We start from the raw sequence: 24081 nt of genomic DNA on the forward strand, positions 1-24081 counted from the left end.
CGTATTGGAGGGCTCCGGATAACTTCGACCACCCGTGGTTCTTTAACGTGCACTCACATCGCGCAGTGCATGGGCGTCTAGAATTTCGCCTCCATCCAAATTCGACCACCGCGGCCGGGATCGAACCCGCCTTTTTCGAGTTAGCAGTGGAGCACCATAACCACTAAGCCGCCGCTGTGGCATTGCATAGTATAGTGTAGTACAATAGGGTATACCATAGCATCGCATAGTATAGTACAATACAGTATAGTATAGTATAGTATAGTATAGTATAGTATAGTATAGTATAGTATAGTATAGTATAGTATAGTATAGTATAGTATAGTATAGTATAGTATAGTATAGTATAGTATAGTATAGTATAGTATAGTATAGTATATGATTTATAGTGGTTTAACGTCCCAAACCGACTCAGGCTACGAGGGACGCCGTAGTGAAGGGCTCCGGAAATTTCGACCATCTGGGGATCCTTAACGTATAGTATAGTATATTACAGTATAGCATAGTATATATTATACTATACTGTGCTTTACGTTAAGTATCCCCACATGGTCGAAATTTCCGGAGCCCTTCACTACGGCGTCCCTCATAGCCTGAGTCGGTTTGGGACGTTAAACCCCATAAACCATACTATACTGTACTATCTATACTATACTATACTATACTACAATATACTATACTATACTGTCTGTACTATACTAATAGTATAGTATAGTAGCGTAGTGCACTACCACGATAAGCGAGGTCGGAGTGGTAGCTCACCGAGAGGGAGGCGCTGAGCGCCAGGCCGACGCTGCTGCTGGCCTCCTCGGGCGTCGCGCGTCCCGCCAGGGCAACGGCGAAGCCCAGCGCCGCCAGCACGACCAGGAGGCCGCAGGCGCCGGCCGCGAAGCGCGAGAAGCGGAAGCACATGGCAAACGCCGCGAAGGCACGCAGCCCCAGGTCCGAGAGGCGCTCGAAGTGGAGCCGCAGTCGGGCCACGGCGCCCAGGCAGCGCGCCGTGCTCAGGGAGTCACGCGTCTCGGTCGCGTGTTGCAGCATCCGGCTCACGTAGCGGCTCTCCAGGTAGCGAGCCGCGTTCGACGCCTGGACGGACCACTTCTGCAGTGGTAGAGGAAGAACAAAGCTTCGCTGAGAAAGTCAAGCCGTATGAGAGGGTGCCAGTGTGACGAAAGGCGAAATGACAATGTCGTTTACTGAGATTTATGTTCACGTTCGAGAACTGGTGGTTGATAGAAAATATTCCGGCATATTCTCTTGATTACAGCATGACTGGTAGTCGTCGTTATCCTTTCGGCAGGGTCACATGCACATAAACTTAGTAAACGAGTTTGGTTTGGTTTATGGGGCTTAACGTCCCAAAGCGACTAAGGCTATGAGAGACGCCGTAGTGGAGGGCTCCGGAAATTTCGACCACCTGGGGATCTTTAACGTGCACTGACATCGCACAGTACACGGGCCTCTAGAATTTCTCCTCCAAAGAAATTCAACCGCCGCGGCCGGGATCGAACCCGCGTCTTTCGGGTCAACAGCCGAGCACCATAACCACTGAGCCACCGCGGCGGCTTCTTAGTAAACGAGTGTTTGGCCATCAAAAACGAAGGGCGTCAATGCCTCAAGTATCGTGGTCCAACATCCCGGGATCAAATGGCTCAACATACGACACATCATACCGCTAAATTTACAACTGAAAACTATGCAAAGCGAAACATTTGCTGTACTTGTACAATAGGACAACCCACACAGCGGCTGGTGATTAACAGCTCGTAACATTAAAAATTTTACAATAACAGGTACCTAGCAACACTGACAACAGAGACGTCCATAGTTCTTGTATTGACTTCACAGCGTGAAACACACAAGGCCGATACGGTCACAAACTTGCCAAAATGAGAATTCTGATCAAGCATAGGTATCGACCATCTTTAAATTCTAACCCACCGCGGTGGCTCAGTGGTTACGGTGCTCGGCTGCTGACCCGAAAGACGCGCGTTCGATCCCTGCCGCGGCGGCTGAATTTCGATGGAGGCGAAATTCTACAGGCTCGTGTACTGTGCGCTGTCAGTGCACGTTAAAGAACAGGTTGTCGAAATATCCGGAGCCCTCCACTACGGCGTCTCTCATAGCCTGAGTCGCTTTGGAACGTTAAACCCCATTAATCAAATCAAATCATCTTTATATTCTCTCCATTAATTAATTCAAAATCCATCGACAAGAAGACCACAATAACCAAGCAAGAAATTTCATTGAGTGTTTTTTCGTCGGCGTGGCTGTGCGTATTTGCGTGCTGTACCGTGGCAAAGCCGATGGCTACAGTGGCCAGTGCTCCAATGGCCAGCACCGGAGGCGTCTGCGTCCCCACCACGACCAGCTTGGCGAGGGTGATGAAGGTGTTCTGCATGCTCTGCTTGGTGCCGAGGAAGAGGCGCGAGTCGATGGCGTCCAGGTCGAGCGAGAAGCGTGTCAGCACCCTGCCCCGCGGAGTGGCGTCGAAGAAGGACACTGGACTGGCCAGAAGGTGCTCCAGCATGCCGCGGTGCATCAGGCGGGACAGACGCTGAGAGCTGGCCGCCAGAAGGAAGCCGCCTGCCGTGCGGAACAGCACTGCGCACAGGGAACGGTGTCCGTTCGTCGCGTGCGATCAGCGTCAAAGACCACATCGCCAGTGTCTTTCGCTTGGCCAGCATACACGACTCAAGTTTACCATAAAACAGATGAAGATTCGTCCGCACCCTTATGCTTAGCAATAGAGCAATAAAAGCGCTACCACAATCATCATTGACTGAGCTAAGCTCATAACATGGCAACGTCTCCTCTCATGGACAACTAATTGCCCTTTTGTGGCCGCCCTACTGCCGTGAATTTATTGACTTCCTAATTACACCGGGGGTTCTTGCATATTTCATCTATGTTACCTTTTGCTCCTAACCGGCTCTGTCTCTCTGGCAACTCCGATGTCATTTATTTATATATATGGTGTCCCAAATCCCCTTCCGATTACACCAGAGTGAAAAACCCCAACCTGCGCAGGCGCAAGGCGGCTATGTAACGCTACAGGAAATAACGTATGCAAAGGCAGAAAATGACCGCGCGGAGTCCAGTCATTCCGCTCTGGGCTCAGTAGTCCAGCATGGTCTATAACATGCGGGTTCTAATGTACCCACACATTTGCGGCATCAGCTATATTTCTCGTGGGCTCTACAGGAGAACTATGTGCTCCTCGACAGTAAGCCTCGAATGTGCACGACCTCCTAGCTCTATCTATCACATCTGGAAACGGTTGTGCATAGTTACGCTGTCGCAACAAGAGCTTCGCGATATTCTTACGAGTTTGTGCCTTGCTTCAAACAAGTGCCATAACGAAATGCACATCTTCCCACAACTTGTGTTTTCACTTCGCTGGCAAAGTAACACCCATAGGCCTTTTTCGATAGAAGCATAACACGACAAAGCGACAGACTGCACGGGAGTACAAAGAGGCTGGGAGAAGAGATGTATACGTAATCACATAAACCAGTCAGTGAATAAAACTGTCCTGGGTGTTTTGTTGTCTCTTCGTATGATTTGTCCGTGTTAATGTATATTCTCAAGCAAGCTTGCCAACGCGTCCAGCTAACTTTGCTGCTTATGTCATATACTGTGGTCATGATTATGTTAGCGCTCTCTCTCCTTCTGCTCCCAACGCCATCTCGTGTTTTGCGCCGCCGTGTGCTACCCTCGTGAAAAACGAGATCAGAACTTTGCAGTGCGCATGACAACATTACTAGAGAACAAGGTCTCTGGTTGGCAGCCTCCGCGATCGCCAGCCTTCAAGGCCCATCGTAGACTGCATTGCTCCCTGAGGGCACCCCACTTGCACAATAGGCTATTGAAGCGTATCTGACTCGGAGCACCCCCTGCAGCTTAAGTCATGGCATTATAGAAGTGAAACCTCTGCCATGTGTGAAAGACCTCCGGCGTGGCATGGCCGGTGTGAGCGGCTCTTAATTCTTTATTGTGTTGTGAAACAGTGTTGCTTGTAAAACAGTTTGCACAGTGTCACATGTGCCGTACGTCCATGCTCGACGCTTTTCCTTCTTCATTTCTTTATCTCCCTCGTAATTCCTTCTGTCGTTCAGGGTAGCCAACCAGAAGGCTGCTCTGGTTACCCTCTCTACATTTCTGTTTTCTGTCTTCACGAATTCGCCGTTAGGCTCAAGATCCGCAAGTGCTTTCACCTCCCTGAATGTTTTCCGGCACTCTCATCAACCAGCGAACATACTGAAACCCGTGTTATATTCGCAAATTCTGCAGCACGTGAATCCCTTTGGAACCATTCGTTTGTTCCGGTTCCAGTAGTTTTGACCTCAGTTGAACACTGCTGATGTTTTTCTGCTGTCGTTTCCCAGTGTGCACTCTCCCTTTTTGTCGTTGTCCACAAATAGCTTCGTGGTATGTACAGATCAATAGTGGCATACCGTCGGAGAGGGAGATGGCGACCAGGCCGCCGACCCAGTGTGACGAGGATCCTCCTCCCACGACCATGGCGTCAGTCCACTGTTTCATGTAAAGCTGCTGCCACGCGACGGCTCCGGCGCTCGCCAAGAAGCACAGTATCGCCAGGGGTCCGCATACCCCAGCGAGTCGCCCCAGTGCGCTTACCACCTCCAGGGCAGTCTGCGTGGTCGCATGATAATAGCGCAGCGCTTCAATTGCTCGGATGTGTCGCACTGGACTGGCTTTAGTGCGTGCAAAACAATCACATAGTACACAAAACACACACTAAGGCAGAAGGCGAATGAGTAAAACTGCGCAAAGAGAACGGGACGGATAGCACACATGAGCACAGAGAATGCGCAAGAAAGAACAGACATGGCTACATGGGCTAATCCTTTAGAAAGCAACAGTGTTGCCACAACCCGTAGTGCCTTCAAGAACAGTCATTTCTAATCGCGAAAGGATCGTCAGCCACAGTTATTCTCCCAGATTGCTACTCCTTGGTCGCGACGACGAAGTGCTGCACTTCGCCCCATTTTAGACATTTTCAGTTTAAACTGCGCAGTGGCCGTCTTGAACGTGGTGGAACGTTAGCGGCTTCCCTTCCGTCTTCCAAGAGGCTGCTGATGGTTATCTTACAGCGAATGTTCCCTTGTGGGATGATTTCCGCGAAACAGCACTCGTAGTCTCATTGCAAAGTTTCGGTGGCCACATTTAAAAGTTACGAAAAACGTAGCGTGTTTCATTTCGTATATGCAGCGATAACGCAAGCACGGTCAAAGTGACAATCATAGAGAGGTATAGGCAGCGCAGGTTTCCCACCGCTGCCGTATTTAAAGCGGCGTAAAAGTGGGGACTAAAGGCATTACGGCCTTTGTAGAAACAGCACGTGGATGCACTGGGCGATAGGCTATAAGCGGGAACGCTGACCAGTTGTACTTGGCCATTCGTGTGCACAAGGCGCCTGAAGGGCACCAGAAGCCTTCCACCTGCGAACAGCGCCCGGAAGGCTCGAAATACTCACAGAGCGGCGGTGAAGTACCGGTAAATCTAAGACCAAGATCTAAGCATGTGTACACTTATGTCCCTCATAAAACGACCGAACTTCACCAGCGAGTCATGTCGCCTACCTTTGAAGATGTGATGGCTTCATCAACGGTGACCCTCCCTTTGGCCTCGTCCTGGTCTGATGCGCCGCCATCCTCTCTGGTAACGAGAAGCCTCTTATTAAGTATGTCTCTTATTAAGTAATCATTTCTTTATCTCACAGCTTCTCTTATAAGAGCGGCCTACAGAGAGTCTATAGTTTCCTTGTAGACTCTATTTGCCATCCTATAGATATTTACACCTGCCGATTCACAGTCTAAGAGTCTAATAAGGGAGTAATTACTCATTGGCATCCACCCGAGCGCAGCCATACGGCTACAAAGGAAAGCTATACAGCTTTCTCAGAAACTTCGTAGTTAAAGAAAAATTCGTCCTGGTCCGGGGTTCGAACCCGGGACCACCGCTTCACCGGAGCAGTCGCTCTACCAATTGAGCTAACCGGGACGGCAAGCTTATGGTAGGGCGAGAGCGAATTGATCAATAACTCGAAGTGGGAACAGTGTTGGTCAAATGTTTAGGGGAATCCCCCAAGGTGGAGTAGATTTGTAATAAGGGAGTAATTACTCATTGGCATCCACCCGAGCGCAGCCATACGGCTACAAAGGAAAGCTATACAGCTTTCTCAGAAACTTCGTAGGTAACTACGAAGTTTCTGAGAAAGCTGTATAGCTTTCCTTTGTAGCCGTATGGCTGCGCTCGGGTGGATGCCAATGAGTAATTACTCCCTTATTACAAATCTACTTCACCTTGGGGGATTCCCCTAAACATCTGACCAGTCTAAGAGCCTCTATAGACAAAAGTCTACTAAAAGTGTATGGCCATAAACCTCTAGATTGCCTATAGACTGTCTATACGATTCTATCTCCTATAGACGAACCTCTAGGATTTGCCTATAGGCAGTTTATAGAGTTTATAGACAGAAGTCTATGGACACTCTATATACTGTCTAAAGAGATTTTTTAAGGGCTGAAGGACTCGAAATGCAACAACATCTGAGGGCTGATATGAAGGAGCTCGTTAAGAGGCCCCGAAAAGCCGTAATACAGGGTCTGTTCTGAAAGTAGTAGGACTGGTTTTTTCCTGGGCGAACGGGCGGACGAGAGGCTGTCTGCGTGTGCAGGATCGTTGAAGGGGGATATTGGGAATACTGGGGAAAATCGGCAGTAGGCTCTCGGCCGTTGAAGAGAGGAGGTCGCTTGTACTGTGAACCCCTGTCGAAACGTCTCGTCACGCAGAATCGTCGAGTGTTTTGCTGGATCAGCGACACGCGATCAAATTGTGAGTAAATCTTAGTAAAACGGGCAAAGAGACTCACTACATGATTAAGGAGGCCTACGATGACGCTTCCATGGGTAGATAAGGTGTTTTTTGAGTTGCACAAGCTTTTCCGAGAAGGTAAGGAAAGAGTGGAGGAAGACGACCGCTCCAGACGCCCTTCGACCAGCAAGACCAACGAAAATCTGCAGCGAGTGAAACATTTACTTAATAGTGATCGTAGAATGAGTATCAGAATGATTGCTGATGACTTGAGCATTCCTCAAACCCAAGTTTTTGAGATCGTGACAGAAAACGTATCCATGAGGAAAGCGTGCGCGAAGTTGGTGCCGGGAGTGTTGTCAGAGGAGGAAAAGGCCAACCGGTAGGATCTTCTTCATCATGTGAATGAGGACCCCGATTTTTTGGCCAGCACAAGGCGGCAACGCTGCCTCAGCACCCTTACAGCCTCGACTTGGCTCCGCCAGACTTTTTTCTATTCCCGAGAATAAAATCGACGCTCGAGGGGAACCATCACGGATCGGTAGAGGTGGTTCAACAGGCCGTGACGAGGGAGCTAAACAGCATTCCGGTCCAGGCGTTCCTGGAGGCGTACGAAAACTGTAAAACTCATTGGCAGCAGCGTGTAAGTGCGGAAGGGTGCTACCTTGAAAAATTGTAATCGTTTGTACTATTCTATTGAATAAATTTTGTTTTAAAAAATGAGTCCTACTACTTTCAGAACAGACCATGTATATACCTCGTTTCTTTACGGTGTCCCTCGAGGCACACAGTGCAGCGTCGAGAAGCAATTCTTCAGCTATTTAACCTGAGGCTCCAATATAATGTTTGATTAAATGTGAAACGCAGGTTAGGAAGAATTTCGGAGCACTACAAACGCGTAAATTAATTAAATGGCGCGATGAATACGGTAAAGGCTTCTATACAGAGCAGATACAATAATTTGCTCTGCGGTGGCTAAGTGGCTCTGCGCGAATAGGGCGGATTTCATATACCCGAACCTGCAATATTTTTCTCCATAGCTCCTAAAAAATGTATTTTGCCGTGTCCAGCTGAAGTCCGTGCCCTGGTACAACTTGAGGCCTGGTTATTGTAAAATGTTTTCACTGTGACTAAGTTTTGTTCTTAAAAAAATGGTTCCTGGTCTGGTTCGTGCCGTCAGCTGCGTGCGAGCCTGCCGCGTCGGGAGCAATCAGCGCGTACTCAACGGTGATCCGCGGAAGGAAACGAAACTATGAAAGCGAAACTACGAAAACTATGAAAACGAAACTATACCTGTTGGACGCGTACGCGAGACGGGAAATGAGGGGTTTAACAATACCTTGCGTCTATGGCACCTGCCTGCCTGGCATTGGCCTGTCTTGCGTCCGTCAACCGCGCTGTCCGCGGCGTGTCCTTGTGCTGCAAGAGTTCGGCGAGCGTGGCGAACACGGACGCCGTGCCGTCGTGCATCAGCACAAGGCGGTCCATGTGCTTGAGCAGTGAGCCCTGATTGCACACCAAGATGCGTGTCTGCATGCGACACAAAAATGAAAAAAAAAACACAAGACATGTGAGCATTCAAAACTATTTACTCTCTTTTTATTTTCTACAATTTTTGAGAGCCTTCGGAATCTCTGCGTAAAAATTATAGCATCGGAATTACTGGACACAAAAGAACAGCTTTAAACCTGCTCCGACATACGGCAGAACGTGCAGTGTGGAAGACATGCATGGACTAAAATACCACAACAGTGTAATACCCAGAACTTCAGGGCGAAAGCATTTCTCAACGGGGAAGAGTTCATGAACGCAATTTGTTTCAGATATTGTAAGATTTTACTACAACAATCAATATATCCGCAGATATCTTTGTATTTTTGCTATTAACGTTTTTACTATATAGTAAGAAACCTTACCCATTGGTTTTATATGCCTGTCTTAACTTCTCAATGCGAGTGTTAAAAAAAATTTAAAAAGAAAAATTTTGCTCTGCATCAGAAGAATGAACCATTACATTCAACTATTTCATAACAGTACCTTACAATATTACAATATGCAAAATTTTTTTCCAGGAATGCAGGACATGGGGCAGACCATTTGTTGCTGCCTTAGTACGATAGCAAAAGTTCGAGTAACAGCCGAAAGGTAACTAACTTCATTTAGCTCCCAGTAAGATAGTTCGTGTTCGCGCCCAGCCATCTACAACGACGAATTACTATCAACTAGGCCAGCTCTAGCGCTGTACTATTGTCCCAACCAGGATTTCCGCTCGAGAATTCGCGTGCATATGGGCTTAATCACGTCACGTTCAATTCACTTGTTCTCTACGGCCGCCAGCACTGCCTGTACGGGATATGTGCGATATACAGTACGGTCCATTGTTAAAGGGAACATGCGATCGCGTGCAAACCGCGCTTCACGAAGCCCTGCCGCCTAGATGCGGCGAGAATAGGCGGCATGAGGCGCATGCGCGGAAAGACCAGCCGTCATGCTTACTGCGCATGCGTGCTCGGCGGCAGCGCTCTGTGAAGCACGGAGGCCACGCGATCACATGTTCCCTTTAACAGTGGACCATACTGTACGTGCGAAGGCGTACAGAAAACTGCGGGAGGCGACCGACCCACCGTGTTACGCAGTAGTCCGTTCTTGCCGATGACGTGCTTGAACACCCTGGCGGCCACGGTCGGGTCGAGGGCGCTAAGCGGGTCGTCCAGCAGGTAGATGTGCGAGTTGCTGTACACGGCGCGGGCCAGAGAGATGCGCTGCTTCTGGCCCCCGCTCAAGGTCTCGCCCTGCGCGAGAGATTGCGAGATTTAGGCATCAGTTGGTATCTTCCACAACTTGGCCCATGGTTTTGAATTTGAAATCTGCTGGCGTAAAACATGGAGGAAGATACTTGAAAATTTTACAGCTCCCCCCGGAGAGAAAGGGAGGAAGCGACAGCTTTGTGACCGCCTTATGTCGCGAACGAAAACTTCCGAGTTTAACTGCTCCAAAATAAGAATGCTATATTTGTGCTACTCTGATAGACACACAAAAAAAAAGGTGTTCTCGAGAATGTGCCTTGTGTGACCATGGGCGTGTTCCCGTTTTGGTAACAGTTCGCCACCTGCATCTACCCTTGTCCCGTCATAATCTTGTAATGTTTAAAAAACTAATATTAACTTCTTATTCGCAACAAGCATAAATGTCGGGTAGCCTTTTTCACTGTTCGTCAAATAACTGCCAGACTCTAATGGGGTATTCTTTTCGTTCAGCATATCCAGACATCAGCAATCAAACGAAGTCGGATAAGGCTTCTCACCTTCTCCCCTACTTCGGTCAGGTCTCCGGCGGGAAAGGAGTTGAGATCGTTGAGAAGTTCGCAGGCCTTGATGACCCGGCCGTAGTGCGCCGGGTCGAAGCGCTTGCCGAACGTGATGTTGTCCCTGACGGTCATGTTGTAGATCGCCGCCACCTGAGAGACGTATGCGATGGAACCCTGTGTAAAGAGCGTAGACTACCGTGAGTTGAGGTTTGGGCCTGCTTCTCTGGTTGCACGATTAGGGGATACAGCGCTAAACGACCAGGACGAACAGAAATGCACGAAGTTCAGTGCCAGTCCTGCGGCCATTTTTATTTGTCCTAGTCGTCTTACGCAGCATCCTCTGCCTAGACTACCGTCTTAGTGCCCGCTCTGTCTTAACCATTGTCCCTTGAACGTTGATCAGTGTTCAGAAGCTGCTATGTAAGGTATACCCAGAGATCTTGGACTTCGTAAGAATATGGGATATGGATTTCGACACCGATTACTTCTGTGAGTGATGGGGCCAAGTAGCGCTTAAGTCACCCCAGAAAATTTGTTCTGTCCGTGCTCCCGTCGATTGTTCGCCATCTGTAGAGGCTTCTGTTGCGCCACTCAATAAAACAGGTCATTATAGTCGGCTTATTTGGCTAGAGTAGAGAAACAGCGCGGTCACGAGAAGAATACAATCAAGCCGTGAGAACGTCGCTGATGCTTCTTCCCCCGGTGACACGGTGGGGTCTGTCTTGGCTTGGAAAATTATGATTTAGATTTGCTGTCTTCTCCTGAAACAGGAACTCTGATGGCTTCTCATTTTAAGGCGGAAGTCTTTAATGCCTCATCGTTGTAAGCAGGAGTTGTCGACAGAAATGTCACGCTTTTCAATTGGTCGAAATGGTCATGATATCACAGTGCGCGAATTTCAAACAGGGCCAATTGCACTTTGGTTGGTAACCATACAACTAATTAAAGGGATCGTATAGGGGTGCTCCAAATATGTGAGACTGAGTTTAGTTAATTGCTTAATTAACCAATTCGCCTAATTGACCTTTCTCGTCAGACCAGATAAATAAACAAACCCGAGTAGTAAATTCGTCGAGTTGTGGAATCGAACCAGGGTCTGCGGAGTGCCAGACGAGCACGCTAACCACTCCGCCATGTCAGTTCGATGGTTTGCAATGAACAAAGGTGCCTCTAGTGAATACGGTCTCTTCGTTCACTCCCATCTTTCGCCCTTCCCGTTACGGCGAGGTTCAGGTGTCCACCGAGATATTTCCTTTCCTCAAAAACCAATTTTAGGTCAACAAAGTGCCCCCCTGAGTTTTTAGACAGTAGGGCAACTGCGCTTTACTGAATCAACGCTGGTGTGTACCGAAGTTCGCAGTGTGCCTCGCGTGCGGTGCATGTCTCCCAAGATGGCGGCCAGCAGCGAAGACTTCCCGCTGCCCACGAAGCCCACCACGCCCACCAGGGCGCCAGGTGGCGCTCGCAGGCTCACGCCCCTCAGCGCTGGCTCGGTGGGCGTCGCCGGAGTGGAGCCCGCCGGGTGCTGTGTCCACACGAAGCTGCACTCGCTCAGCCACACCTCCCCTGAGAGAATGCGCAAAGTATTGGACAGCTGCCAGAATGACTTCCGGAAGAGTCAATCTGGGCAGGTGCGCGACAGTAGGTGAGGTGCGGTTCCGTAGTGAATGCAAACAACCATGGAAAAATCGTCTGACAGCTACTTCCGGTTCCAAATTTCTCCCGCTCACTGCCTTCTGCATAGCAATTGCCCTGCATTCGTGCATCGTTTATTCGCTGATCTATTTGTGCTGCGACATTGCGTATTGCACAACATCACCGTAAGATCAGCGCGTGCTGTGTATGAACGCGTCCTGAGCGCAGAAAATGAAAATTGCGAAAGGTACGAGTGTTTTCTCGTGGTTATAATATTGCCAGCGTAGACTGGCTGTTCTGCGTATGCACGGCAGTCGGCTGTGTGCGCGATTGAACTAGTTTAACGCGTTGGTCATTATATATTAGTTTTTTTTTTTGCTGCACCACGAAGGCAGCGAAGGCTGAGCTTGCACAGTTTAGCAAACGATTGATGTATTTGCCTCAAAGCGTGTAAACGCTGCCAGTGGGCTATAGCAGACTATCCATACATGCAACTGTGAGCACAGCGCGTCTCAAGATATCGCACTGCATACGCATAGAAAGCATCCCACCATCATTTTGGTTGTACTTCATGCGAAAACACGCTACGAAGCAGAGCAGAGTCGATGTCTAGTTGATCTTGCGATGATGCAATACAATCAGCGACGTTGCAGTGGAAATAAATTATTGTAAGAAGCGAATTAACACAGCGACTGCCGTGAAGCAAACGAGCAGGGGGGGGGAGGGGGGGGGGATTTGGAACCAGAAGTAACGGTAGCAGACGACTTTCCCATGTGCCTCTGCGCTAAATCTGGAAACAGCGCCAAAAGAAAAGGGCAGCGCAGGATGCTACGGTCTCCGCCAAGAGACTCCTTGCTGCCAGCATTCTTCTCTGCACTGAGATCAACCAGAAACTGGCATTTGGTAGAAAGGGTTTTTTTTTTTTTACTACACACGGCAGCATCGTACGCTACTTGTGAATAAGGACTCTATCATCAGTTCTATTGGGCCTCCATTCGAACAGGAAACCTTTTATTATCAATATATTCACTCCTTTCTGTGCCTTGAGGCAACTGTGACCGTTAAAAAAAGAAGAAAGGAAGGTCTTCCGACGAAAAACAACGGCAGACGTTTTGACACGCAACACACCAAAAACCGGCATGGGGAAGAAGGAGGGAGTACGAAAGCATAGGTATTTCCAGTGATTATCATGGGCACCTCTTTCCATCAAGCCGCAGAACTGCTTGCACGCGTATGCTGAGATACGACACCAGGGTTCTGAATACTAGGGGGTGGTGGTGGTGGTGAAAAACTTTAATCAAAGAGAGCTTGAGGGTTTAAAAAAAAAAAACCCTGCTGCATGGTCGGTATCCTTAGTCCGGGACACCGCATGACGAGGCCCCGTCTCGCGCCCGCTTGACCAGAGCCCTTTGGGACTCCAGTGTGGAGCAGTTCAGGAGGGCAGTCTCCCATGCCTCTCGGGTGGGGGTGGGGGAGGGGGGAAGGTGAGGATTCTGAGTACATGCCCACACCATGTGAAAGATATCGCAGATCTCTCCACAGTGCGGGCAGCGCCCATCTGTGTGCGGATCGAAGTGTTTTACTATTGCAGGACAGAGAAGGGTTCCTGTCTGCAGGCGCCGCAGAGTTCGCTCCTCCGCCTTACTCAACCCCTTGGCAGGTGCCGGGTAGAGATGGTGGCTGTCGCAATAGTAAATTAGGATTTCGCGGAACCGCAGAAGCGGTTTGTGAGTTTCTGAGCCATGAGAGCTAGGATGAGGAGCCCGGTGTGTGAGCGCTCGGGCGGCCGCATCAGCGGCCTCATTGCCTCGTAGACCCTGGTGGCCAGGAGCCCAGATCACTTTTGTGCGAGTTGGATCGGCGAGAGCGCGTCTTAGAATTTGCGAGACAAGAGGTGATATTTCGCCTGCAAGATAATGTTCACAGGCCCGGCGAGAGTCTGTGATAACCGTTTTCGATTTTGGATCGGCGGCAGCGAGAGCTATTGCGACTTCCTCCGCTCGTGTTGAATTTGGGGCCCGAAAAGATAGCCCATCGACATTCATTCCCCGGTGGACTACGGCAGCCGTGAAGAATCCCGCGGGCGACGGCCCTGTGATGTCAACGTAATAGACGCCCTCTTTATAGCCATATTGCCTCTCAAGCGTGCGAACCCGCGCTTGTCGTCTGCCTTCATCTGAAGCCATGTCCATGTTACGCGGGAGCGGAGCGACCAAGAGCATGTGGCGCCACAGCACCGGGATTTCTCCGTCCCCTCTGGTATGCATGTGTGTTGGATGTGTAAGCGGTTTAGCAGGCGGCGCCCAGGCGCCGTCTGCGATAGCCGCGTATATTGGTTCACGAAGTGGGCCTCCAGCAAATCCTGATAGGAGTTTACCACTCCCAACGCCTTCAGTTTGGCGTTGGAGGTAGCCACCGGGAGGTCCAGTGCTCGCTTTGTTGCCTTCCTGATGATGGCGTCAATGCGCTCGTCTTGTTGTTTGGTGGTGCTTAGGTACGGCACGGCGTAGAGGATCCGGCTGGTCACGAAGGCATAGGCGAGCCGTAGCGCGTCCCTGCCCCGCAGACCACCCCGCTTGTTGGAAACACGGCGGATCATGCGCCCTACCTGTTCACCTATGCTCTTGAGTTTCGCTATAGTAGAGTCCGGCCTAAGTTTGTTATTGATGAACAGACCCAGTATCCGGAGCTCCGCCACTTCTCTGATGGGACCGCCCGACAGAGATATGTGTAGAGATGTGTTGTCCTTGTGGTTTGTCCTCACGTGTAGAAGCTCTGATTTGGCGGGAGCACATTGGAGACCACAGTCGGCAGCATATGCTTCGACTATGGAGGCGGCCTGCTGAAGGCGGTCCTCCATCTCCCCAAGGCTCCCCTCGGTGGTCCAGATTGTAATGTCGTCTGCGTAGAGTGCGTGCTTTATGCCATCCACCTTAGCCAGTCGGCCGGGCAGGTGCATCATGGCGATGTTGAAAAGGAGCGGTGATAACACCGCCCCCTGTGGTGTACCTCGTGTACCCATAGAGTACGGGCCGTATTCCTCGTCCTCGATCCGGAGGAGTGCCTGACGCGCAGAGAGGAAGTCTCTGACATAGGCGAAGACCTTCGCCCCGCAGTTAGTGGTGTTCAAGTTAGAGAGTATGGTGTCATGTTTAACATTGTCAAACGCCCCCTTAAGATCGAGGGCGAGAATGGCCTTGTCGTTTTGTTGCATGGCTGTGGGTCGTATTATGTCCCTGTGTAGTTGGAGTAGGACATCCTGTGCAGACATGTGCGGGCGGAACCCGAACATAGTGTCTGCAAAGAGGCCCTTACCCTCCATGTATGGAGAGAGGCGATCCCGAACCATCGTCTCCATGAGCTTTCCCACACACGAGGTTAATGAGATGGGTCTCAAGTTGTCCGTAGTCACGGCTTTGCCTGCTTTGGGGATGAACGCTACAAGCGATGTTTTCCATTCGAGTGGGAGCGGACACCCATCCCAGATCTGATTTATGTATTGTAGCAAATGGAGGTATGCAGAGTCGGAGAGGTTCGCCAACAGTTTCACTGTTATGCGATCCCGACCCGGTGCCCCACCTCGGCGCATTTTAGCCAGGGCCGCCTTAAGGTCATGCAACTCAAAAGGGGCGTCTAAATCCTGATTTGGCTTGCCGGAGTACGTGTACTCGGGCCCAACCGGGTCATTTGTGCGGCAGAGATACCTGTCGCACAAAGTGTCCGCAAGTTGCGCCGTCGTACCTTGGTACCCGTGCAGAGCCCGCCGGAGATGTTTTTGCGTCTCCCCTTTCGTTTGAGAAGGGTCGATGAGGCTGCGCAAGAGACGCCATTCCCCTTCGAGCTCATCTGACGCGCTGCCGAGTTGCAGCGTTCTATCCAATTGGTGTCTGTGAGCTGGGCGGCATATGCCGCAGCCTGCTCCGTAAGTTGTGCAATACGAGCTCTAAGCTTGCGATTAGTCTTGTGTTTCTTCCATCGTTTTGTTAAGCTCCGGCGCGCCTCCCACAGATGCAGGAGGTGATTGTCCACTGCGGGGATCTCGTCGGTGGTGTGAAGTGTTTGCGTGTGTTGTTTCTGTATGTTAGTGACCTGTGTTGCCCACTCCGCATAGCCGTCGGAGAATAGTACCGGAGGGACGTCCTGAGTTCGAAATTGGTGCCAATTGGTTATTTTCGCCTGGCCCCAATTTTTACGGGCTGCTTTCGCCAAAAGCGTGATGCGGAGAAAGCAGTGGTCGCTGCCCAGGGTATCCCCCAGGTTCTCCCATGTGGCGTTTGTAGTGCTCCTAACCAGAGATAAGTCAGGACACGTGCCACGGGTGACCGAGTTGCCCACACGTGTGGGGCAAGACGGATCCGTGAGCAACGTAAGACGAAGGGTGGAGATGAGCTCCGCCAGCTTGCGTCCCCTGGATTTCTCGAAGTGATAGCCCCAGTGTAGACTGGGTGCGTTGAAATCCCCAATGATCACCAGGGGTTCATTGTCAGCCGATTTGAGAGCACGATAGAAAATTTCGCTGAAAGTAACACGCGGCTTATGCGGGGCAGGGTGGATCCACTCACGCAAGTCCTGGACCATGATTGGTATTTAACTGCACTACTTTAACTCTTTCCTCTCTTTTCGATCTTTTATACGTTCTCTCACGGTGCGGCTGGGGTATGCACCCAGAGCAAGGCAGCTACTTCCTTCCTTTATAACGTCCTTCCTGTCCATACTTTTTTCATTTATTGTTCGCATTTTACAAAACGGAAAAACGAACGTCCGTGTTTGTCTATAGGCAGTGAGTCAAGGCTGCGGCTCTTAAATAAATAAACAGTGCTTTTATAACGTATTTTGATGATAAAGGTTTCCCCTGCGGTCGGAATATTTGCCTCTCTACGCGGCTAGCCAACAGGCGCTGGCTAGCCGCGTCGTTAAGGTCTCGAGCACGGCTTCTACTCTTTGAGCTCCTCTGGTGGTGCAACTTTGCACAAACAGAGGTTTCGTTATTTCTTGACGCTGGTGTGTTGCGCCCTGCTGACTGCCTCCAGCATTGTATGAACTGACTTTTGTGTTGTGTTTTTATTAAGGTCTACTTCTACTTTAGTCGTCACTTTGAGATGCTCTGAGCTCGTGCACATTCTATTTAAGCCTTCTTTTGTTATTATAGGCTCACATGTACGGGTTGGATGTTTGTTTCTTCTGTAGTGCCCTGAAGTTGGTGTAATCTGGGTAAGGGTCTTTTTTGGCTTTGCATGTAATTGTCACAGTGTAGCACAGTATGATTTCCAACATGCGAAATGTGACTAAACCTTCCTTCACAGCGTTATGTCTGGTAATGGTGACAGGGTACGAATCAAGGAATCTCTCTCTCAAGATTCGTGAGATAAAACGACGCCGGGCTACCTCGAGCTATACACAAAGAATATCAAATTGGTAAAAAAGTAAATGCGTAGTCGCCTCCTCGTACCTGCATTTATTGGCCACAAACGGACCACGATCACGTCTTATATGCATGACGGGATCTACTTATCATCTTTCCTTCTTTTAATAATGCCTTGTCTACCGGTAGGGTGACCAACAGGGCATAAGCCTGGTCAAACTCCCTGCCATTATTTCTTCTCTGTTTCGCTCCTTTTGCGTTTTATAGCTTTCACTTTCACATTTGAACACTTTGTAGTGGGTAAGTCTTCTACTATTAGGACGGCTGCTTGTTCCTGGTGCAGTATGCTCGCGACGGGCTGGGCGAGGAGTAATTGTCCCCTTTCCATGGGAGGTCGGACACAACCTTGTAAAATAGAGTTGTTCTCTCTCTCCCTCTCTCTCCAGTTGCTTTAAATGCCCTTGCACTTACCTTTCTGTATGGTGGGATCCTTCGAGTCTTGAGGTCGTTCCTCCTGCTCTTCCTCCGTGCAGAACTTGCAGATCCTCCGTATCCCGAGCGATACCTGGAAGAATCGACCTCGAATGAGCAGTCAGCAATGCGTTTCGTTGTAGATCACCCTTATCCTTCCCGTTTGTTGACGTTTCTCTACAAGGGGACGTCGTTGAGGCCCAAAAGGGAAAAAGAATGGTTACAGTGTGATCTAAGTGGATTTCTTGACGCCCTGTTTATTTTTATTACCCATCCTAAGAGAAACTGCAGTTTTAAAAACTACAGGGGACACTTAAGCTCTGACTTAACGGTACCACGCGATACATTAATTGGCTATTGCCGATATATGCGGAATTGGCCATCCTCAATTTTACATTCATACGCCGCTGAGTGTCCTCGTACCACTACTGGCGCAGTGGTGCAGCGGTTAAGCGATGCGACACTGCCCCGGCAGGTGACTCTCTCAAACACAGCTACCAGTGAGACTTGTAAGACTCAGGTTCTGCTCCCCGAGCACCCTCTCGCGACCAATCATTAAACTGCGTGCCAGCCGCAATGGGCAGTTTGTTCACAATCTGGTTGGCAGGTTATGTTGACGTCATAAGGTCACATGACCTATGTGGCAGGAGGGCCACCTGCTTTTTCGCTCACGCTACCAGCGACGACGACGATGCCAGACTTTCGGCAGAACGGGAACTTTATAAAGCTGTTGCGCAATAAAAATTGCGGTCCACCTCGTCGGCAAATTATCCAAACTTTCAGTGCCTTCTGGAGAGCACCATGCCGCCGTCCGACGGAAATCACTGTTCTTGGAACAGATTGCGCGCAAGCCGCCGCGGTGGCTCAGTGGTTATGGTACTCGGCTGCTGACCCGAAAGACGCGGGTTCGATCCCGGCCACGACGGTCGCATTACGACAGAGACTAAAAGCTAGAGGACCGTGTACTGTGCGATGTCAGCGCACGTTAAAGAACTTAAGGTGGTCGAAATTTTCGGAGCCCTTCACTACGGCGTCCCTTATGGACTTAATCGGTTTGGAGACTTTAAACCCCACAAAATCAAACCAAAACCAAACAGGTTTCCCGCATGGCGGCGGAATGAATCGCCTAACAAACGCATCTTTAACCGTTCTTTTCTACTGTGCAAGTGCTCGAAGCTGAAGGGGCATGCAGTTGAGCTTCACACGAACTTACAGATGGATGTTATAGCTTATTTTGTGACTTTTGCTGTGCTTATAAGTACGCTTTGTTTCCCAGTCTATTGCACGTAAAGCCTCCTATGTCGTTTTTCTTTCGCCGACATTCCAGGTCAATGACACTAAACTCCGTGATTCATTCATCAGTATTGAGCGTGGCTGCGAGGGTTGCGACTCGGAGGCAACGGCGGGAAGCCAGGATTCTCACAATACGTATTGGTGACTGCCCCCCTGCACTCACCAGGCTCCTCATGCGCAGAGTGTTGGCCAGCATGTTGGTGATCATGTCCGTCAGCGAGAGCAGGTACAGGCACGAGAACGACAGCGACGGAGTGAGTGTCCGTGGGCTACTCGCCGTCGCCAGAAGTCCAAAGAGGATTATCGTCAACTGCATGTGGTTCAAAACAAAGATATGAACAAATTCTCAAACCTTTTTCGCCATGGAAAGTAAATGTTTATGGAAGCAAACGCCCAACCTATTCAGCTCGTACGTGCTAGAAGTGCCGTTACATTTAGTCAAGGACGTGCTCTTCGGGATGTATCCGTACTGACACTAAAGCAAAGGCTCTACTTTGTCTAGTGTACAAACCTTGCGCAGCGTAAGGCAAAAACTAATGGCTTCGTTTAACAGCACCACAAACGAGCTGCTCCCCACCTTAGAGTTCAACGGTGCCCGCAAACTTTCCTTGATTTCGAAGCGGCCTCTCTTCATCGGTTTCCTAGCTTAAAGCACGACTAATGTGTCCATTGTCCTAGGGGGACAGTTATGCGCCTTTCCTCTGCTTTTGAAGCTGCCGCGTTCCATCGGTTTCGTAGCTTACAGCGCGACTAAGGTGATGTCCGTTGTCCCAGGGAGACAGTTATGTGCCTTTCCTCTGCTTTCGAGTAGTAGTATAAAACTTTATTCCGCAAAATGGGACGGGGTTTAGGGGTTGGGGTCTTGAGCAGCAGGTGCTGTTCCTAGGTACAGGATCCCATTGGTTCTTGCTGCCTCCTCGGCCCGCTCAACCAACGCAAGCTGATCTTGAGGGTCGGAGCTGGACAGAAGCTCCTCCCACTGCTCGACTGACGGGTTTGTAATTTTGGGCTCTATCGGGCTCACCCGACAGCCCCATGTGGAATGGTAGAGGGTGGTTATCGCTCCGCACCACACGTATTCTGGAGTGTATTGCGTAGGCCAAATCTTACTGTATATGCAGCGCCTTGGGTATGAGTTTGTTTGTAGCCGACTCCATGTAGTTGCCTGATGTCTTGTGAGTGTCTTGTGAGGAAGGGGGTATTTACGGTGTCCTAACTTCCAAAACATGGTGAGCTCTCCGTAGCTGTTCGGAGTAGTGTTGGATTTCCCCTTGTCGTCGCTCGCTCGGTTTGTGTAACCCCGAACTATCGCGTCGACTTTAAGGTTTCCCTCCAGTCCTCCGTGACCAGGTGCCCGTACCCCATTCTGCTTGTTTTTGAGTTTAGTCGCCTCCCTGAGGGGGATGCCGGCCTGCTTGCTTATTCTTCCCCTTAGGAAGCGTCTGCATGCAGCCTGTGAGTTTGTTACTATTGTGTAGCTCTGGTTGTTTCTGTTTGCTTCCGTGATGGCTAAAGCTATTGCCACCTCCTCTGCCGTGTCTATATCCCCAGTCCTAATTGACATGCTGGATATTTCTTTTCCCTGGTTGTTAACGACGACTACGACCGCCGCTTCTCTGTCTCTGTACGTGGAAGCATCTACGTAGAGGACGTTTGATTTCTTTGCCAGGCTTCGGCCTAGAGCTCTTGGCCTGGCCTCTCTCCCCCCTGTGTTGTGCAGGGGACTCATGTTTTTTGGTATAGGGCTGACCACGAACTTTTCCCTAATCTTTTGTGGTATGTCAGTCGAATTCTTGATCTCTCTTATTGCGTCTCGGTGGCCAAGTCTCGTTAGTTGGTGCCCTCCTACCTTGGATTGTGCTAGGCTGACTTTCTGAAAGAATGTGGCCAGAGCGTCCACGCAAAAGCTCATGGAACTAGGAGTATTCAACATCTATAACGAACACAGCGAAGCGGCCGCATTCTTTCTCTGCTTTCGAAGCTGCCGAGTCACCTCGACGGGTGGCAAAGCGCGGTATTTTCACCCATCAGCCAGCCACCTAAGTTTTCAGAAGCCGGCCTGTCTCAGCAGGGTCAGCGAGTGCGCATGGAGTGAGTGAGGGGTTGTGCAAGATATCGTACCATGGAGGAGGTGGAGCTGTAGAGGGAGTCCACGAATCCGTCCAGCAGGTTGGTGCGCAGCAGGGCGGCCAGCTCGGCGTCCCGCACTCTCCCCACGGCGCCCAGGTAGGCGTCCTCCCACGCGTACAGCTTCACCACCCGCACCGAGGAGAGCAGGTCGGCGGTGCTCTTGAGCCGCTCGTCCCGGAAGCGCAGCACCCGCCTCTGCAGCAGGAGCGGAGGAGACGGATAGCCAGAAATTGTGGCTTGACATGCCCCTCGACCCCCTACATTGCAGGACAGCAGGCGCCGTGCAATTAACATATGTGAGCAACATCGCGAGATACATGCAAATAATGGCTGTCAAGAAATATAGGAAAACCCAGCATGGTGGCAACTTCCAATTCCCAGTTCCAAAGGGGAGCGTACGGTGCAAGCACCAGTTCCCACCACTGCTCACAGAGGGCGTCGCAAATCCATAGCGCGGCGAACGGCGCTACACATTGCTTCTTGGTTCATCCCCTTCCCCTCCATGAGACTTGAAGGTCTCCTTATCGTCCCCGCTGTAAAGATTCTCGAACCGTGTTCAGTTCTGCCGAGGTGTCGAGGCAGGCTCACCCAGAGGTTGTTCTGCAGCATCGACGTGGGGAAGGGCAGGACCATGACGAGCAGGAGCCAGGTGGCGCATCCGACTGCCGGCACGGGACCGGCGCGCTTGGCCAGCACCCATAGGACGAGCGGCAGGCAGGCCGAGCCCACCAGGGGCAGCGGGAACTGCAGCATGGTCACCGACAGCTGCACGCAGTCCACGCCCAGCACAGACACCACGTAGCCCGAGGGGTTGCGCGCCAGCGCCGAAGGCGAAAGCCGGGTCATCTGCGAAGGTCGATTGCGTGCAGACTTCTGGATGATGAATCCTTTGATAGCTCTGTAGGAATCCCTTCGCGATTAGGGAAGGTTGTGGCGGCATATGTACAGCGAACGTCAGACGAAACATGAACAAGTGAATTGATACGGAAACAGCGGAACGAGATTTTAGTTGGAGGAGACTGAATTCCACCGCGCTCAGTTTTCACTTCGATGGCGCGTAGACCGCTGCGTGTAAGCGCTGATGGCTGCTGCTTGTGTTTTTAAGGCGAAAGCCTTTAATGGCTCATGCTCGCGGTGTCCGTCCGTGCAATATTCATGCACTTTGTGCTCCCAACTTTGTGCATGCACTGTGCATCCGTCCGACTTTGAGCAGTATTAATGACTGACGTCTATCCGCAAACCTGACATCTTCGCAGGCTGGCAGGCACGCAGTCCTTTTAAGCCTCCGCGCCCTTCCCTTCATTACAGGGGGTACTATAGCCTGTTACTGTGCCAAGCGTGCTTGTTGCTGACGTATCCCTCGAGTTCTCGCGCGCTTTTAAGTTTTCGCCACTCTTACTGACATCACCTTTCACGTGCCATACATTCGTTTCTTGCAACGCCACTGCATCGGCTCTCTGTGCAGCCACCTTAATTATTTAGGCTGGTTCCTCACAAGCAGTGATTTCTTTACACACCACCTCGTTTTTCTGAAAGCTCACCCTTAATTCCGTAAGAAATTTTTTTTTTTTTTGCACACGGTGAGTAATGAGTGTTGAAGTCATAAACGTTGCCAGCCCTACGCGACACATGAATGACGCACACAAAAAAATAAAAAATGACTACCGTTCCTGCTCTGCCTTCAACACCCTCCCTCCCTCCCCCTCCTAGAAATTTAGGCGCCCCTTCAGTTTCAGTTCCTGGGGAAACCCTTGCCCGCAAGGCCGTTCAGGTAACTTGTATGCGTACATTCTTGAGGCAAACGATATTTTGGGCTGGATAAGCTGGACCTAGATAAACAAGGGAAAAATGATGGCACGACGTGGTACAGGCCCCTGTCGAGCAGTACTTTCCTTCTTATTTTTGTTTGGCAGCGCCCTAGTTTCCTATGCTGTCCACGACGACTTCACATCTACTGAGCTGTAACTGGCCCCACTCTGTGACAAGAGACGAGTGCGCACCTTGGCGAAGATGGCCGCCTGCAGCATGGAGCGCACCCTGGCGCACAGCCGCAGGGACACGTGGGTCTGGTAGCAGCAGAGCACCAGGTCGGCCACCGAGGCGGCCGCGAACAGCACGGCCGCCGTGGCCCGGTCCCAGTCGGTGGGCGCCTCGATCAGGGACCTGGGTGGACGGCGATCTCAGCGGATTTTGAGCTGCAGCTGTGATCAGCGACGTTTCGGAAAGAATCGATGTTCACCGTTCATCGACACAGAAACTCTTCATTTGTGGGCAGAAGGAAGACGCTATGAGGAGGGAAAAGGGAAGACGTAACCATGCTTGCTCTACCTCACTGCCGCAGCCTTAGAGAAGCGGCGTAGCTGAGGCAACTACCTTAGGTAGTGGTAGTGTTCCTCGATTCGCGTGCACCTAGAGTTACTGTATACAGTAACTCTACGTACACCGAGCACAGTGCGCCCCCCTGTGCGCGTGCATAGAGGCATCCGGGCACAGGAGGCACGACTGAATCCGAACAGTCATCCCAGTTCTCACTAGGTGTCCCCAGGCCACTCAAGGATCGCACACGCTTATCAGAACCGGCAAGGCGAGTGTGATGGTCTGAACAGAAGACGCGGAGTGAGGCTTTGCCATAGGATGAATGCATCTGTGAGAATGTGAGAACCATATGTCGAGGCCTAGCTGCTGCTGACATTCACGGCACCATGAGGTTGGTTATCTTCTTTTTTTTATTTCATTCATGGCCTCATGTCTTTAATAGTCGACCTAATACTTTGAACGGAGATAAGCATGTTCACGCTAGACTTCACCCCTTTATTTTGTCTATTTCTTTTTCAACGTACCATCAGTTCTACTCCAAGTACCAAGGTAGGAGTGAATTAAGAACAAATACATAGTATGTGAAATAGTAGTCTCCAAAAAGTTAGTACTCTTCTGCTCCCCATCACTGTGCAATGTCATTGCCAACCTTGAAAGAATTTAAATAAATGAGATTGCTGCTAAATGTTCAAGACTTCTGCTACAGGCGGCAGAGAGCATTGTGATC

General features: G+C 50.4%; 1 protein-coding gene across 4 annotated transcripts in view; it reads right to left on the reverse strand.

Moving 5' to 3' along the window:
• Positions 1-24081, reverse strand: part of LOC149335322 (ATP-binding cassette sub-family C member 3-like) — a 64317-nt gene that overhangs the window by 12733 nt on the left and 27503 nt on the right. For 3 of the 4 annotated variants that reach the window (XM_089552007.1, XM_089552008.1, XM_089552010.1), the window contains 13 exons: positions 23039-23201; positions 21627-21884; positions 21030-21233; positions 19072-19218; positions 17616-17709; positions 11496-11713; positions 10145-10321; positions 9465-9632; positions 8180-8370; positions 5607-5682; positions 4458-4656; positions 2294-2604; positions 763-1101 (listed from right to left, as the gene is read on the reverse strand). In XM_089552007.1, the coding sequence (XP_089408133.1) occupies positions 763-1101; positions 2294-2604; positions 4458-4656; positions 5607-5682; positions 8180-8370; positions 9465-9632; positions 10145-10321; positions 11496-11713; positions 17616-17709; positions 19072-19218; positions 21030-21233; positions 21627-21884; positions 23039-23201 (2545 nt within the window). The remainder of the gene's footprint in view (positions 1-762; positions 1102-2293; positions 2605-4457; positions 4657-5606; positions 5683-8179; positions 8371-9464; positions 9633-10144; positions 10322-11495; positions 11714-17615; positions 17710-19071; positions 19219-21029; positions 21234-21626; positions 21885-23038; positions 23202-24081) is intronic. The other variant, XM_089552009.1, reaches the window with a different exon arrangement.

The sequence above is a fragment of the Amblyomma mixtum genome, chromosome 7, assembly GCF_055824585.1.
Source record: "Amblyomma mixtum isolate Tamu chromosome 7, ASM5582458v1, whole genome shotgun sequence".
Lineage (NCBI taxonomy): Eukaryota > Metazoa > Arthropoda > Arachnida > Ixodida > Ixodidae > Amblyomma > Amblyomma mixtum.